The 12,829-nt window shown below is 44.3% G+C and overlaps 1 protein-coding gene and 1 pseudogene across 1 annotated transcript; one reads left to right on the forward strand and one right to left on the reverse strand.

Annotated features, from left to right (window-relative positions):
• Nucleotides 1-2,068: 2,068 nt before the first annotated feature.
• Nucleotides 2,069-4,243, reverse strand: LOC9656106 (annotated as a pseudogene).
• Nucleotides 4,244-5,730: 1,487 nt separating this feature from the next.
• Nucleotides 5,731-7,194, forward strand: LOC9656107 (pentatricopeptide repeat-containing protein At2g22070). The gene is made up of 2 exons (XM_024682279.1): nt 5,731-6,575; nt 6,765-7,194. The coding sequence occupies exons 1-2, from the start codon at nt 5,731-5,733 to the stop codon at nt 7,192-7,194; spliced, it is 1,275 nt and encodes a 424-aa protein (XP_024538047.1).
• Nucleotides 7,195-12,829: the final 5,635 nt, after the last annotated feature.

Genomic DNA, 12,829 nt, shown 5'->3' on the forward strand with positions numbered 1-12,829 from the left:
AGCTTTCTTTTTAATCCTAAATTTATTCTATTTTATAAATTATTATAATCTTTGAATATTTAAAGTCAAAATTAACTTTTATAATTTAATTTAACTGTATTTGTAAATATAATATGAAGACTATATTTTACACAAATGGCCTGTTTAAATATCACTATAACATATGAAACCCAACACTAAGTGATGGTATATCAAATGTGGGTTGACTTAGTTTTATTAATGTGTAAGATCATGATCAAAGTTTCAAGTGTTAATACAAAAAAAATAAACAATTTCAACAATAAGAGTACATATTATATTTTTATATATAACCTTAACTATTTACAATCTAACTCATTATCAGAAAAACTAAAATAATGTATGCAGTATTTTATTAAGCAGTAATATTTTAAAATCTTTTTCCTAACTGTAAATATAGTTTTCTTAATATGTAATAATATGGAATTACAATTTCTATAACATATATATTTACAAAATATTTTGTTAGTAATTATTTTCTTGACTGGATTTGGGTAGTAATATTCTAAGTAAACTGTATAAATAAGTAATGTCTTGCTAATAAAAATGAGTAATAAATATTCTTAGTAATTATTCCTTTTTGTTTGATAATATCTTAATATAAGTTTTAATTATTAGTAACATATTATTAATAATAGAAATGTTTATATTTTTTGGTCTGGTATTTTTTTAAATATATTCATATTTTTAAATAATAATTTGTATCTAATATTTTTATTAATGAATATTTATTCTTACTTATGCCTAGGAATATATTTTGTTCTAAATATTTATATTATCAAGTTTACAAGAATTGATTTTTGTGTTCACCTAACATTTGCTGGGTATAATTCCATCAATTCTTCTTTCAAAGTGGAATATAATATTTATTTATTTGATATTATTTCAATTTTAGTTTTTAATATAACAAAACTATAATAATAAAAACAGTATTTTGCTAACTAGGCAGCATATGCTGGGCAAGTGCTAGTTACTCAATAATGGATTGGTTTTGGGAGCAAGGAAAGCATTGACACAAAAATTATATTTGAACTTTCTAGAGGATGTGAAAAGCTATGTTGATTATTTTATGCCTTAAATTTTGTTTCTACTTTTAGTTATTAAAAATGAAGAATTGATTTTGTCATCTTTTATTAGCTAAGCTGCTATTAACTCTCTTAGTCTATTGTAAAGTTTTTGAGCTTGCTATCCACAAGAACACTGGAACACTCAGACAACTGTTTCAGAACCAAAAATGTTGACAGAAAAGAGAAACAAAGTTTATAATTCTTTAAAACCACCTTTTCATACTATTTATGTTATAGCCTCTTCTCTCTTTGCCAAAATAATAAAATATAACTAAATCTCCTCCAAACATTCCACATATTCTTCTTTTTCAATAAATAAAAGTCGAAATAAATCTTAAAGCATAAAATATAATCAACAAAGGCATCGTTTACGACATCATTCCTGGATTGCTGTGTCGACAAAGCCAGCATGGCTACACTCAGCGAGGATGAAGTGAAGCAATCCCGTCTGGTTTTAAGACTTCCAGAACAAAGCCGCAAGTGACCATTCGGCAGTCCTTCGCAGTACTACATTCTCAGCACCAGTGATACTCCCGCTTTGAGTTGGCCACGGACGCAATGACTTCGTCTTTATATCTGGAGACAGTCAAGTGGATTACCTTCCCAATTGCCAGAGCTGCCAAGCTTCCACAAGCCTTCAGTTCTGCCACGACAGTTAAACTTTCGGCGGTTGAGCATAGCCGTTGAAACAGCTCGTCCGGTTCGTTGAGCTGAGCATAGCCGGCAATCAAGATAGTCCACGATGTTGCTTCCGGGGTATTCGTTTAAAAACTTGACGAGGCTTAGACGCGACCTTTGCAGATCGACAAAGCTCTCTGTGTCTTCTTCACTCCAAACTGGAACAGGTCTTCCAACGCAGTATCAACCGTTTGAGCGTCCAGATGACAGTTGGTGCCGTTTAGAACGAAGTCAGAGTGCATTCTAGACGACACTAATCCCACCGCTTAAATCTCTCCACTTGCTATGCAGGTTGCACCGTACTTTCACAAGCTCATAGTCAGATCGTCTTCCTCCTGTGCGTTTAGCACTTTAATCCTCCACTCGCTCTCTTTCTTCTCAGTCAGAGAATCGTCCACCACAACTGCCAGAGGATTCGTCACTTCGATCCGCCACCGTGGGTCCTGAAAGATCGCATTCCTGCGCTGTTTCCTTCGAGATAACATCCATCGCACTAGCAAAAAGCACAAAAGAAGCACCAAGATCGCAACCAAAACCCAGAGAAGAAGCTGGAGCAGCGACCACGGCGTCCTCCGAGCCACTGTAACTACTGCCGCGGGTGTCGGTGTGACCACTGCTGCGTTGTGACCGTGGCGACGATGGTGGTGGTGGTGGTGGTGGTGGTGGTGGCGTCCTCCATGATGGTGACCATGGTGATGGTGGTGAACAACCAGAGGAGCTCCATCACCGTGATGATGATGGCACGGAGCTGGATCGTGGTGGCGAGCATGATCAAGGAAAGCAGGCGCTGGAGCTCGATCACCAGGGTGGTGGCCGCGAGCATGAACGAAAGCAGCTGGCGCTGGAGCCGGAACTGGAACTGGAGCGCCACCTTGAAGACCTGGAGGTAAAGCTGGCGCTGGCTCGTGGCCTCCATGAGATGCTCGATGTCCATGCGCTGCTCGATGCGCCGGAGCTGGAGCTGGAGCTGGAGCTCGCGGGTGTGAAGCTCGGTGATGGCCGCCATGCCAGGGCGCTGGAGCTCGGTGGCCAAGCGTTGGAGGCCCATGATCGCGAGAGACCATAGCTTCTTGATGGAGAGAAGCATCCATACCTGACGAAAGTGCGCGTTCCGACATCTCGAATAGAAAAATCCAAGCGAGAAAGTATAACCTAACCCTTGACTTCGAAAAAAATAGTAAAACTTTTGCCTTTGTGTGAAAAAAAACGAACTGGTTGGATCCTCCCCAAAGTCATTGTCGTCGACCGGTACTGCTGGTCACCAGATCGTTGAGATTGCTCTCCTGGAGAAACGCCTTGCGCTGGAACATGAGCGTCAACCTATTTGTGAAACAATCGACTATTCAAGAAGAGTGGAAAGACAAAGTTTGTGTGAGCACATTCTTAGCTGTGCTTGAGCTTGTCCTTGAATTCCTGCTGGAACTTCTCCAAACACTGTCGAATTCCTCGAATCCGGAAAAGGAAGAGGGCGAGAAGCAGAAGCATCCAAGTTGGGAGAGGCTTCCATGAAATCAATGAGGTCTGGAAGCTCATCTTTCAGGTTTCCAAGGAGAGAGTGGAGGTCTTGATCTTGTTTGACAGGCGCATATATTTCGGTGTGGAAATTGTCCTATGAGAAAGGTTCATACAAAACCTACAAACACGATCCACACTCTTCTGGAAAGCCGCACAATCATGCGGAAGCAAAACAATTACCCAGTTGTGGCAAATGGTGCCATTGTAATACCCCTTGTGCAGTGACAAGAGGTACGTGGTCGTCCATGATCTTGACGAGCTCACGGATCTCTCCCAGGTTTACAACCGATTCTTTGAGCTTGATTCCCATGCAAAACTCGGCCATGATGCACGCCATCACCTACATGAATCCAGCACGGTGGCAGAGAAGCCGGTACTCCACGCTGCTCGGGATCGTGTTATTGATTTGGTGCTTGACCTCCTCCTAGACGCTATCCAGATAGATTGAGAGGATCTTGCAGTAGCGAGAGAATGGGTATTTCTTTGTGGAGCTAGAGCAGCAGCACGAGGCGATGATGATCATGCTCCTCGGATGCTTTGTAGATTCCAGTGGTGACGATGCTCCAGATGATGGATTTGAGGGCGGCTTGACTTCCTGGCTGCTTGACTCGAGGATGTTATCCACCAGGAAGTACACCCACAAATACTTTCCTGCCAAGAGGACTCTGTCCTTCTCGCTGTCCCCTTCACCCTTGGGATGCATCAAGCAAGTGTTTTTTTCTTCGCACTCTCATCAGTGATTCCGAACTTGGAGATGAACCATTCATTAAACTCTTGGCTCAGAAAAGAGAAATCCGGGTGGCAAGCAAAGGGGATGTTATTTGGAAGCAAAGTGAGGGATAACCTTTGCCCCATTATACTTTAGGTTGTTCTGGTTCTCAAAGTTATAAGTTAAGATATGTGTCACGGAGGGGATGTTGTTTGGAAGCGGAGTGAGGGACAACCTTTGCCATGAGAGACTCCATTTAGGTTGTTCCGTTTCTCAAAGTAATAAATTAAGATACGTGTCACCCCAGGTAATGTATAGAAATTTTCTCCATTAGATCAACGTTCTTATCACCACGGCTTTGTGTCACACCATGGCCCGGAGATGAACGAACAAATTCGTTCACAAATTTCTCATACTTCGTGAAGTATCTGAAGTATAAACAGTGAAGTAAGAAGGAAAAAACTATTTGTAAACCAAGGTTTGAATTCACGTTCATGCCCACACCTCTAAGTATATTCCAAGAATATTTATGATAATGAGCTAGGTTTTGTATGAACTTTTTGTTTCCTTTCTCATAGACAATTTCCACACCGAAATATGACATCTACCGGGCAATAGTGATGCTGGAGTTCCATGGGTATGAACCACACTACGGATGTGGAGCACATTGGCTGCAAATTGAAGTGCGTCTGCGGGTGCCTACGAGTCAGCGACTGTGTATACGTTGCACTCAAGTAGTGAAGATTAAAAGGAACAGAGGGAGGTGAATAATGCATTGCATTCTTGTAGTATTATAGTCCCATGCTAGTTGGCATTAAAAATAAAAATAATGGTTGACTCGAGCAAGGTAGAGGCGACCGAGCTCAGGAGTGAGATCCATCTGCGACAAACGAAAAGATATATAAGTTTCTCAATCATTGACAAAAGAGAAAACAGTGATGGACGCGGCATAGGAGCTTGAGAGATATCGGAAACTCACTTTCATATGGCTTGGATGGCCAGCAGGAATGCCATTGAAGCTGGTCACTTGGTAATGCAACCTTGCCAAGGGCAAGCCCGCATCTTCGATGCCTCAAGTAACTTTATAAAACTGTTTTGTATGTGATCATTCCTTTAGGTTGAGCAACTTCGGAAGCAATCCCGGTTGTGGTTTCTAGTAAAGAAAAAAGAGAAACATCTTTTGCAATCGAGAATTCATACAATTCTTCTTCAAGAGCATTACAAACGGCTGCTGGAGTGTTTGGAGCCATTCTTGAAAATTGAATGGTGTTGTGTCGTCCTCTTCTTGTGGAGCTCAATTTGGTTTTCAAGACTCTTGTGTCGCAAGGAGAAGAACACCGCGGTTGTTTATCATTCCTGAGAAACCTCAAGCGTGATGAAACCGGACCACTCGTCATCCGCGCTCAAGGCAAAATTCATTTCTTTCTTTGGTTTTTAGGGTTCTTCAATGTCTTTAACTGGAAAAAATATCGTCCAAAGATGGCTGGAGGGCGTTGCGACGAGCGAGCGCTCGCAATGTACACGCGAATCCAAGAGGAGGGATCCATCCCCAGCCTCGGCCTCCTCTTGGCGGCGCTCAAGGTGTGTAGAAGCACCAGAAATCTCGCCATGGGTCGCAAGCTCCACGCCCACGCCATGGCCACCGGTAATCACCACGCCTCCAACACCCTCCTCGCCAATCTCCTCATCGACATGTACTCCAAGTGCGGCGCCATCGCCGACGCTTGCCATATCTTCCACTCCATGGAATCGCGCGACCTCGTCTCGTGGACGTCGATCATCCAGGCGCTCTCTCGCGCAGGGGAGTTCGCCTTGGCCTTGGATTCCTACGCTGGATTGCTGGCCGATTCGCGGTGCCCGCCCCCCGATCGACTGGTGCTACTCGCGGCGCTCAAGGCCGTGGCGGGATTGATCGATCGCGATGGCGCTGCGAGGTGCCTGGAGAAGGTGAGAGCGATCCATGACCGCGCGGCCAGGGTCGGGGTGGAGCTGGATGGATTCGTGGTTGCGGCGCTGGTGGATTCCTACGCCAAGACCGGGAGCTTCCCGGGCGCGCTACACGTCTTGTGGAGCGCGCGGGAGATCCACGTCGTGTGCTGGACGTCGATCGTCCTGGGCGCTATCAATGCGGGCAATTCGAGGCTGGCGCTGGAGCTCTTCGAGAGGATGCGCGACGAGGGATGCCAGCCCGACTCCACCGCGCTCCTCGCGGCGATCAAGGCCTGCGCAAATCTGGCCGGCGAGGGTCAAGATCGAGAGATTAGGGTTCTTCACAAGGGACGAGCTCTCCACTCGATGGCGCTGGCCGCGAATTTGCTCGACCTCGCCGCTGCCAACACGCTGATCGACATGTACGCCAAGTGTGGCAGCCTCCGCGAGGCGATCCAGGTGTTCGAATCGATCCGGCCGGACAGGAGGAGCATCGTGTCGTGGAATTGCCTCATCCAGGGAGCCCTCCACAACGACGACCCCAAGCTCGCGCTAAATCTCTACTCGCGCTTGCGCGATTCTTCCTCCCGCGCGCCCAATCGAATCACCCACATCGCCGCGCTGAGAGCCTGCGCGAGTTTGGGCGATCTGGATTCCGGGCGAGAGCTGGAAGCCCGGATAAGCCCTAAATGCTTTCTTCCCAGCAATGGCGATGATCCCCTCTCTCTCTCCAACGCGCTGGTGGATTTCTATGGCAAATGCGCGAGCATGGGCGATGCCGAGAGGGTCTTCTCGTCGATCCCCAGCAAGAATCTGGTCAGCTGGACCTCGCTCATTGCGGGATACAGCCGCCAGGGCGATTCCCAGCGAGTTTTCGAGCTCTTCAGGAGGATGCAGTCGAGGGAAGAAGGAATCAAACCCGATGCGATCACGTATCTCTCGGTGTTATCGGCGTGCTGCCGATCTGGGCACGTGGATCGAGCAAAGTTTTACTTGGAGGAGATGCGATCCAAGCACGGCATCGCTCCGGGTATCGAGCATTACACTTGCATGGTGAGATTGCTGGGGCAGGCCAACCTCTTGGAGGAGGCGAGAAAGGTGGTGGAGACGATGCCTGTGAAACCAGACATTGTGATTTGGATGGCGCTGCTGGAGTGTTGTAAGATGTGGAAGAATTTGCAAGTGGGACGGGTTGCGTTTGAGGGTGTTATGAGAATCGATGACAAGAACGCCACGGCTTATGTCCTCATGTCTAGTATTTACGAAGAGGCTCTATAGATTAAAAATGGGTGAGATTTTACACTACTTAAAGCAAGTAGCAAATGGCCGAGAATATTTTTTTTTCCCTTGCTTGCCAAGAAAAGGATTAAGCCCTAGCATTGGAAACCCTAAAACCTCTAAACATTTAAAGAAGTAATTAAATTTTTCTGCAACTATTGAAATGGTTCTTATACTCAAAACTATAAAGCCTTAATTCTTTCACAATTGCTAAATTTGGAAGATATAATTGTTATTTTTCCTATCTTATGCAAAAACGTCACTATTCAAGTGCATTTTTTTTATTTGATAAAATCGCTCACTTTTTAATTAAGAAGGAAAAACAATCTTTTTGAAGTATATTAGAATTAAACTACATAGCTTTGCTATATTACATAATTGTTTTGCCTAGCACAGTTTTCCACATTGTGAAAGTGGGATATGCCTTTAAATGCTTTATGCCACACAAATGTTGCATTAATAAACTCAAGAAATATTTATCTAGGCTAAATTGAGTTTAAATTAATGCAAAATAACATAGTTAATCATATAGTAACAAAGCTTTGAGAATGATTTTTGTAATTTTTGTGTTTATGTAAAGGAAATTAATTTTTATTATTTATATAGTTGATCAAAAATAAATTTCAAAAGAATCACATACTTTTTAGCTTCTAAAGTCTCATCAATATAACAAATTCTATATATATATATATATATATATATAGGTTATTTTTTGATCTTATATAAAAGATGCACTCTCATGACTATATGTGCCAGCTTACAAGTTGTAATAATTTTTTTGTATGTATATATATGTATTTTCTAGTGAACTTATATATATGTAATATTTTAGTGAACTTTATTAACATATAACTACAATAGTATTATTTTAATTTTTTTTTGCTAAGGATTGATTTAGATTTCATCACTTCTATTATGCAAGGATAATAATTTCTATCTAAAGTTCCTAAAATTTTTATATAAATTTTCTACAATGTAATTTTGGTAAAATATAGTTTTGGATTTGTGTATAAGAATTATTTATAGCTTTTATTATGGTAAGCAATTTGTTAACACAGTTTTGCGGGGAAGTATACCTCCCAAGAGGGGAGGTGTACTTGGGGTGGGTGGCCTAAGAAAAAATTTTACAAGCTTGAAATATATGAAAAACAAAACACATATGTGCTTAAATTGGTATAACACATATATATAACTCATAAAATAATATTTTACACATATCAATGCATGCATTGGTGCCCACCATGTATGCATGGCAAAGTCTAGGTCAGCATTATATATACAATTTTTTGCATTGCATAAATTTCAATTCTATGTTAGGTTTTTTAACACAGTAAGGTTTAAAGCTTATATAGAGATTTGCTACTGTGGACTACACAGCAACCAAGTCATAACAATGTGCTTATTCAACTTCTACTATAAAGTTAGAAGCGTGGTCTTGACTTAATAGGTGTCAAGACCCCCAACTAGATCAAGACTAGAAAATGCTAAAGACAAAGAGAAAAGCTAGTGGAAACAAAGAAGAAGCCTTAGACTGGCGTTGATTCAGATTGTGGAGAAATGGAACAAGGCTAACCTATATATACTATAGGTTGATGAATCTCCACCACTCTTGGATCGAGGACGGCTTAAATATAGCTGAGGTCAAGGAGGCGCCACATCAATATCAGGAATGTGGCTCGAGACTCAGGAATCGGGAAGTGTCTTGAGAGTCAGGAATAGGGAAGTGTCTCGAGAGTCAGGAATAGGGAAGTGTCTCGAGAATCAGGAATGTGGTCTGCATGTCAGGAATCTGGCGAGAGTTAGGAATGTGGCAAGAATTAGGGGATTCCTGACAGCACCCCCTCCTCAAGAACGAGTGGAACGAGGATGTGAATGAGAACAACGAGGAGGATGAGATGAGTGGCGAGGGATGGGAGATGGAGAAAAAGAATGAGGACTGGGACGACTAGGATAACGGTGGTGGAAGTCCTGAACAAGGTCAGGAGAATGAATCAAGTTATCTGTAGGTTCCCAAGTGCGTTCTTCAGGCCCGTAACCCTTCCAGTCGACCAGATAGTAGAGTTTAAACCGTGAAATCTTGGAATCAAGGATGTTCTGAACCTCGTACTCAGACCCATCCTTGAGCTGCACTAGTGGAGGTGGAGGAATGACCCGATTGGGAATAGGACTGGGAATATAAGGCTCAAGGAGAGAGGAATGAAAAACGGGGTGAATTTGATATGAGGAGGGAAGTGCAAGGCGATAAGTGACAGAATTAATGATGGCAGTGATAGGGAAAGGACCGAGGCGTTTGAAATCAAGTTTTGGACAAGGCCTGGTGGTGGAGATATTTCGCCGGAGGAGCCAAACTTTATCCCCAATATTGTAAGGGGGACAATTCTGACGATGGATATTGGCAAATGTTTTGTGAGATTCCTGAGCACGATGGAGGTGGAAGGAGATGGAGTTGTGGATTTCTTAGAGGTTGGAGACAAATGCCTCAGAGCGGGGATTTGAATGAGAGGATTCGGATAGAGAAGGAAGTGAGAGATTGAATCGGGGATTTCGGCCAGAGTTTGCAAAGAAGGGGGAAATTCGAAGAGAGGAGTGAATAGAGTTGTTATAGGAGAACTCAGCAAGGGGAAGGATATTGAACCAGTTATCCTGATGATAGTTGATAAAGCACCTCAAGAATTGTTCCAACGTCTGAATCATTCGCTCGGACTGCCCATCAATTTGAGGATGATACGCCGAAGAGAGGTTGGCCTTCACTCCAAGCAGCTGCAAAAACCGTTGCCAGAAATGAGAGATGAACTGAGGCCCCCGATCCGAAACCACATCTGTAGGAATCCCATGAAGTCGGAAAATTTCCCTAAATACCAGTTTTGCCATGTCCTCACCCGAAAACTCCTTGGTACATGGCAAGAAGTGCGCCATCTTTGTGAAGCGATCCACCACGACTAAAATGCTGTTGAAGCCTCAAGAACTCGAAAGATCACTCAAGAAATCCATGGAGATGAATTCCCAAGGACCTGAAGGGACCAGAAGGGAACGAAGCAAACCTGAAGGAAGGTGGCGAGGTACCTTATTCCGGGCGCAAGTGTCACAGGAGGTAACAAAAGCTTTGATGTAGTCGTCTATGTGAGGCCACCAAAAGTCCCGTGCAATTAGCTCATAGGTTTTCGCAATGCCGAAGTGACCAGCAGTCGGGCTATCGTGGCACGCCATTAGGACCAACCTTCGAGCATCACCTTCAGGAACGTAAAGTTACTCCCCATGGTATAATAAGCCATCTAAGAACTCAAACTCGTCAAATTGCCGGCAGTCGGGAGTCACAGGGTGTCCAGCCTGAAGATGGGGGAAAATGTTGCTGGCGAGATCATCGGATTGAAGATTGTTTCTGATGGCATCCATCAAGGAGGAGTCCTGAGAGGCCAGGGAAATTGCCATAACTTGAAGCCGATCAGGACCGAGGATAATTTGATCCTGTTGATTGAAGGCAGGATTACTAGGCCTGAGACTGAGATAGGAGCGCCTTGAAAGAGCATCAGGAAGGCCTTGAAGCTTTCCAGGTCTGTACTTGATAACAAAGTCAAACCGACTCAGGAATTGTGCCCACCTTGCTTGACGACAGCTTAAAACTCGGGAAGTGGCAAAGTACTCGAGATTTTTGTGATCCGTCCAGATTGTTGTTTGATGGCCTGCCCCCTCCAAGAAACGGCGCCACTCTCCAAAGGAATCCACGATGGCAAGGAGCTCCTTGTCGTGGATTTCATAATTGATCTCCGCAGGCTGGAATTTCCGAGAATGAAAAGCGACCGGATGAAGTTCTTGATCTGCTCCGAGTTGAGACAGCACAGCACCGATGGCAAAGTCGGAGGCGTCAGCCTCGATGAAGAAAGGGTGTGAGGAATCAACATGGATCAAAACGGGAGCAGAACTGAAGGCTGCCTTGAGTGTGTCGAAGGCATGCTGGGTAGCAGTAGACCAAGAGAAGGGAACATCCTTGCGAGTGAGATGTGTGAGAGGAAGGACAATGTCAGAGTAGTGATCAATGAATTTGCGGTAGAAGTTGGCGAAGCCAAGGAAAACCTGAACGTCCGACATTGATTGTGGAGGCTCCCACTCGAGAATAGTCTTGACTTTGGCAGGATCCATCGTGATACCCTCAGGAGTGACAATGTATCCAAGGAACTCCACAGACTGCTGATCGAAGGAACATTTCTCAAGCTTCGTGTATAGGCCGTGTTCTCGCAGCTTCGCCAGCACCTTGCGTACATGTTTGTCGTGCTCCTCCTGAGTTCTTGAGTAGATAAGGATGTCATTGAGGTAGACAATCACCATCTGATCAAGAAACTCCCGAAAGACGTCGTTCGCCATGTGTTGGAAAACTGCTGGAGCATTTGTCAAGCCAAATGGCATGACAGTGTACTCGAAGTGGCCATAGCGGGTTCGGAACGCAGTCTTCCATTCATCACTAGGCCGGATCCAGATCAGGTTGTATGTGCCACGGAGGTCAATCTTGGTGAAGAAGTGGGCACCGCCGAGGCGTTCCAACAGGTCCGAGATCAGGGGCAGCGAATAGCGGTTCCGAACAATCACCTTGTTCAAACCTCGGTAATCGATGACTAGCCGCAAACTCCCATCCTTCTTCTTGACAAAGAAGATAGGCGCTCCAGTTGGGGACTGCGAATGTTGAATGAACCCCGAGGCAAGGTTCTCATCCATGTACTCTTTGAGGGCCTTAAGCTCAGACGGGGATAACCCGTAGATAGGCCCCCACGGAGGTGACGCTCCTTCCTATAAATCAATGGGACAGTCATAAGGCTGATGAGCAGGCAGTACACTAGTTTTTTTCTTATCAAACACATCCCCAAAATCATGATACTTCTTAGGAAGACTAACAAGAAAAACATGCAAAGCAAAAAGGAAAATAGGTTCTTCATAAAGGAGTTCTTTCATAGTGATTGTGGGGATAAGAGGAGGTGTATGACTAAATGGAATGATGAGACGAGGATACTGTCCAGTGTAAGATGGAAGAGAGGAAAAAGAAGAGGGTGAAAACTTCGTAGAGTCAGGAATAGAACCCTGATTTGAGTTTAGGGAACTTTTCCTGATTCGGACTCGATGAACAGCAGGGGAAGCCGTGGGAGATGGTGATGTGGGAGAGATGAGCTGTAAGTCCTTCCAACAAATCTGAGGCTGATGTAGTTGGAACCAAGGAAGACCGAGCACCACAGAGGAGGACTTGCTGTTGATGATGTTGAAGGCGATATCGGTGACGGTGGACCCGATGTGTACTCGAACAGGCAACGTTTCCCTAAGTCTAGAAGATGAAGACACAAAATGCCCGCCGATGCCTTCAACCCTCAGATCCCGTATGGTAGGAGAAAGAGGAACGTGATGTCGGGTAGCAAAGTCCATGTCCATGAAGCAAGAAGTTGCACCCGAGTCCAGTAGTGCCAAAGCCTTGAGTCCTGATTGTCCGGTGAAAGAAAGGAGACATGGGACACGGAAGTTGCGAGAATTGGTGGTGGCTTTGATGAAAGGTGGTGAGGAGCTTGATAAGGAAGAAAAGTGATTTTTATTCGGGGAGTCCAAACAGACAGCTCCTACTCTGTTTGGACAGAGTCGTTTCCCGACTGCAACAGAGGTG

This window comes from Selaginella moellendorffii, unplaced genomic scaffold, assembly GCF_000143415.4.
Source record: "Selaginella moellendorffii unplaced genomic scaffold, v1.0 SELMOscaffold_34, whole genome shotgun sequence".
NCBI lineage: Eukaryota > Viridiplantae > Streptophyta > Lycopodiopsida > Selaginellales > Selaginellaceae > Selaginella > Selaginella moellendorffii.